Source organism: Quercus lobata, chromosome 6 (genome assembly GCF_001633185.2).
Source record: "Quercus lobata isolate SW786 chromosome 6, ValleyOak3.0 Primary Assembly, whole genome shotgun sequence".
Classification (NCBI taxonomy): domain Eukaryota; kingdom Viridiplantae; phylum Streptophyta; class Magnoliopsida; order Fagales; family Fagaceae; genus Quercus; species Quercus lobata.
Window position 1 is genome coordinate 44,667,530 of NC_044909.1, and position 5,433 is coordinate 44,672,962.

Genomic DNA, 5,433 nt, shown 5'->3' on the forward strand with positions numbered 1-5,433 from the left:
TTATCAATGGTAATAACAAAACTTTACTATGAGTTTGAATCCTCAGAAATTTATTCTCTCCTTTAATTTACCTTTAAGATCAATAAAATGATGAAAATACTATTTTGGTTCTTTTATTTTAGGGTCACTATCAATTTAGTTCAAAAATTTTGATAATAGTCAATTTGGTTCCTATGAGAATTGATTGGGAGTTTAAAATAATATATACCAAATTGATCACTAAAAAAATGTAAGGGTCAAAAGAGTATTTTCGCCTTTAAAAGCTAGACATCAATTCTTTTTTCTTTTTCTTTTTTTTCCTTCTTTTAAGAAACAAAACACACACACACACACACACACACACACACACACACACACAAGAGAAAATGAGATTCTAATACAAAGGCATACTACGAAGTTCACCTACAACCATGGTAACTTTTAAGGAAATTTGAGACAAGTTATGTTACACACAATACACTCTCCTAAGTAATATGGTACAATGACTTATTTTCATTTGCGAAACACACACACACACACACACACATCCTTATTTGATTAATTGAAATCTATATATATATATATATATATATTAATAATAGAGTTCCAAATTAGAATTCCAAATTAGAGTTCCAATTTTGCGATATGTGTCCTAAATTATTTATTCTTAAAGAGTTTTAGTTCTTAATTTTAGAATTAAACGTGGGACTACATCATAAATATTTATCCAAGTGAGTTATTGAGTACAAAACCAAAGAGTCTAGAATAAATGAATCGTTAAAAAAAAAAAAAAAAGGTGCCTCACAATAATTTTTTTTTTTTTTTTAAATATGGACAATTTACATTTTAGACCTAATCATATTCTTACAATTTTTTTTTAAATAGTTAACAAAATATAAAAATAACTATCAATAGTATTTAAATTATATATATAGGAATTATATTATGCATTTTATTATATATCTTTAAGTGTATCCATACATATGCATGAAGTTACAAGCTAGTTCTATATAATGTAACACATGATCATGTACATTCGTACATTCATAAAAATAAAATTCATAAGTAATATGGATCCAATGACCTATAATTAAGATCTATGAGGGCTTGATTTTGAAATTTCTAACTAATATTTTTGGGTTATTCTTAACGGATTTCTCCATCTCTCTCTCTCTCTCTCTCTCTCTCTCTATATATATATATATATATATATATAATATAGCCAAAAAATCAAAGAAAATCTAATTAGATTCTACAATTGAAGTCCAATTTTGTGTTATGTGTCTCATTTTTTTTTTTTTTTTAAATTTTGGTATAAAATGTGGGACCATACTATAAATATCCATCCAAAGATTCATTGTATTTACAATAATGCACAAACTGAGGAGTCCAATTAAAAAACGTTTTAAAAATTGAAAAATCATTTCATGTCTCACAAATTATGGAAAAACAAAACAAAAAAACACAAATCTATGGAGAGAAAAATTTGACTGCCACCACCACCAAAAGGGTCACCATCCATTGTTACGCTAGCCTCTACCCAACCAGATGACGACTCAGCCATGGTTTGACACGGCTTTATAGGTTTTATCTTTTAAAAATGTTTGGTTTGTTTTTAATTAAAAATTTTTATATATAGTTTGGTTGGATTTGATTAGTGGGTTTGATTGTTTGGTGGGTGAAAAAAAAAATTCTTAGGCTACGTGGAGTTGAAACCATAAATCCAGAGCATGCACATGAAATGATACTTAAAATGAATTCCGAAATGATGACCACGATTATCTGGGTAAAACCACTTTATCATCACTATTGTTAATTATTCTCATGCGTAGGCATAGATTACAGCCTAGTATATATTTAAAGTCAAAACTCAGAGAAAATTCAATTAGATTCTCAATTGGATTTCCAATTTTACACCACATGCCCTATCTATTTTTTTATTTTAATTTTTGTACCAAGTGAATTATGAGGTGTAAAAATTGAAGAGTTTAAATCCAATTATATTTTAAGTTGGAGTTCAATTTAGTGTCACATTTCCATCTTTTTAAAAAAAAAAAAATTATGACAAGCGAATTATTGACAAAAATCAAAGAATCTAAATCCAATTAAATTATATATATATGAAATATAAAAAACCATTACATATTTTAAAAATCTATAATTTAGAAAATATGTAAGTTGTAACTCTTACACCAAGTATAATTTGAATTCATAAATGTGCCTGTACATATACACATGATTATATACTAGTAATTAACTAGTGTGTGAGACATTAAGACCACACACATCAAAAAAAAAAAAATATATATATATATATATATATTTATATAGTTAGACTCTCAAAAAACTTTTAAACACTCACTTCATGGGGAAAAAAAAATACATGATGCATGTCCTTCAAAATGAAAGATGATTTTAATCAGAGCATGTACTTTGATTTTTTTTTTTTTTTTTGGTGATTTATTTAAAATATATCAACTTAAATTTAGGGTGTATTTAGATACCGCTTATTTTACTGAAACTGAAAATTTATTACTGAAAGTATTGTAGATATAAATAAAAATTAATTAAAATAATACAGTAAGACTCATAAATAATATCAAAAAATACAATATAACTTATAAATAATAATAAAAATAAACTGAATAGTAAAATAATTTTAATTTTTAATTTCCACCTAAAAACACATATGGATGAAATCATTCAGGGTTTCTCTCCCTTCGATCGGGAGCACTTCCATTTTGATGATCTCATGGACGACTATTATTTCATCTCGAAGTGCTCACATAAAAGGTAAAATTAGGCGACCTGGTCAGCTTTCTCTTTTTACCTGTATTTATTTCACAACCAACCTTTGCCTTTGCTTTTGCTTTAAGCATTTTACAGATGTCCTGATGGGGCTCTTCAAAGATTTACATTCGCATCAGAAGTGCAATGGTGAAATCTCACCTTTATTTTGATTGAAAAAAAAAATCTCTTTCTTATGAACAAAGCAAATTATAACTTACAAGCATCAAACCAAGCCAAATCATGCTTTTATTATTATTAGTGTACCACTCAAACTTTATTACAAGGCTTCCATTTATAAACTGCTAAAAATTTGGTTCCATGTGATTGTGCAGAGGCAAAGTCAACCAGAAACGATGGAGTCACGTACTCATGCATTTTTTTTTTTTTTAGGTTTTTTGCTTTTAGAAATCACGAGCATCATGCATCTAATCTAGGAGTTCATCACGTCTCGGATTTATATACACAATGACATTTAAGACTTTAACAACAATTTTATTATATACTTATCCGTTTATGCCATCATTTGATGAAACTCGTTAAAGTCTAGCACTCCATTGCCATCGATGTCATAGACTCGAATCATGGCCGTACACTCGTCGAACGATTTCGGGTCCCCAAGTCGATGCAGCATCCTCTGCAAGCTCGTTGGGGTTATGCGCCCTGACCCTTTTTCCATTTCAAACATCTCGAACGCTTTCTTGAGGTCCTCATCACCTTGTCCACCACCAGTTTCCCTCTTCATCAGCTTCAGGAAGTCTTCCAAGTCCAACAAGTTGTCCCCATCAGAGTCGAGATCAGCAATGAACCCTTGAGCCTCTTCATGCGACATGTACTCTCCGATCGATCCAAAGTATGCCCTCAGCTCTAAAGCCGAGATTTTGCCATCCCCGTCTCCATCAAAGTAACGAAAAACTTCTTTGAGTTCGTCTTCCTTTGATGTCAACTTTGGGGTACGTGGCGACGACATAGGAGATCTTGGAGATCTAAGAGAGTCTAATGTCGAGACAGACTTTGCTCCTCGGCAATCGAGGCTCAACCTAACACTCTTGTTGGCAAACCATTTAGAGGCCTTCTGATCTCTATCTGGTGCCATTATTGGTTTTGTGGCAAATTAAATGAATTATTTCATGAACATGGACATCACGTACAGGCCTTATATAGAGAAAGTAAGTAGACAATGTTGCCAGTCTCAACTCTCGAGGATTGGAAAAGAATAAAGGGCCTACAAGGGACTTGCAAAGAAATTTCCTCGAGGATGGAAACTGCTGCTTGCTTACGTTATAGGAAAGTGCATGGTAATTTCCTTCGGGTCCCATAAATTGATTGAGTGCAGCGTCAAACATAAATGATACGCTCCCTTTAAAGGGTGTGAAAAGCACGAACCAACTTGTAGTTTAAAAAAAAAAAAAATGCTATCCTCACATACTTAGTTTACAATATTTTTACAAATTATTGTTGTTTTTCATTTGAATCTAGTGCAAATATTATTTGTTTTACTTACCAATATTTACTCTCACCATATTAGCGATTTGTAAAATAATTTATAAATCCAGAAATTTTGTTTGGATTGTTGGATTGTATTTCTGTGGATGCTCCATCTTATTCTGCGAGTGTTGCTCAAACGCATATAATTATGGCCTGAATTAACCCAAATCACAAATCGTCAACTAATTAATAAAGGCGTGGAAGTTAGCACTATAAACGTTGTGAGAAAAGCATTCACTTTGAAACCTATACTTGACTAACAGATACAGAAGTGGAGGTTAGTGTGGTTTGTTTGTACAACGCATTTTAGGTTTTTAATTATTATTGATAATGTTGGCAGAAATAGTACTGCTCACGCGAACTCCGGTTGCGTCTGCAACACCACGCCATTATCTTCTTCTTCTTCTTTTTTAAGTGTTTTTATCTTTGGCGTAGGTGGGAAGGTGCCTAAATAAAGGAAACAATGGCATCAGCGCTGTGTGGGCGCCCAAAAGTTTTTCTTGTTTTTGCTGATGCAACTTGGTTAATTATTTACACCAATTCATACTTCATAGGTACAGGTCAAACTGCCAACTTGCACTCTTCTATTCAGAGGTGAGTACCAACTCACTAACCCAACAAAGCTAACTTTTTTTTTTTATTTTTTTATTTAAAGAGAGTTTTAACTTATAGCGTCGGTTCCCGGTAATATAATAACTCTTTATTATCGGATTAAGACACTAATCAATTTTTGATGTAGGTGAGAATTGAACCTCAAATCTCTTATTCAACTATCAAAGACTTTATCAATTGAGTTAATTGAAACCGCCCTAACAAAGCTAACTTACTATGGTGCTTTGGGTTGGTTTTTCATAGGTTAATGGAATGGGTTGGGTTATTAATTTATTTTCAACATTGCATTGGGCCAGGTTCAAGTTGGCAAAATGTTCAACTAAGTAACTGGATATCCAACCTGCAATAGGAATTGTATACAAAATAAAGGTAATTTATATTTGTTAGTTTGATTTATTTTTAGAAGTTTGAGACTTAGTTTTGTTGAAATTAGAATATTAGATTACATTACTTATATTATAATTGTTTATTGAATAATGAACTTAATAAATTAAATAAAACCAAGGTTTTGTTTTTTGTTAGGCCTCACAAAATGGACCCAACTTGGCTTACTAATCCAACACAACT

General features: G+C 31.2%; 1 protein-coding gene across 1 annotated transcript; it reads right to left on the reverse strand.

Annotated features, from left to right (window-relative positions):
- Positions 1-2,992: 2,992 nt before the first annotated feature.
- LOC115995121 (probable calcium-binding protein CML41) lies at positions 2,993-3,900 on the reverse strand. The gene has a single exon (XM_031119558.1). It carries the CDS (start codon positions 3,860-3,862, stop codon positions 3,281-3,283), a length of 582 nt encoding a protein of 193 aa, XP_030975418.1. The 5' UTR covers positions 3,863-3,900; the 3' UTR covers positions 2,993-3,280.
- Between the last annotated feature and the right edge of the window lie 1,533 nt (positions 3,901-5,433).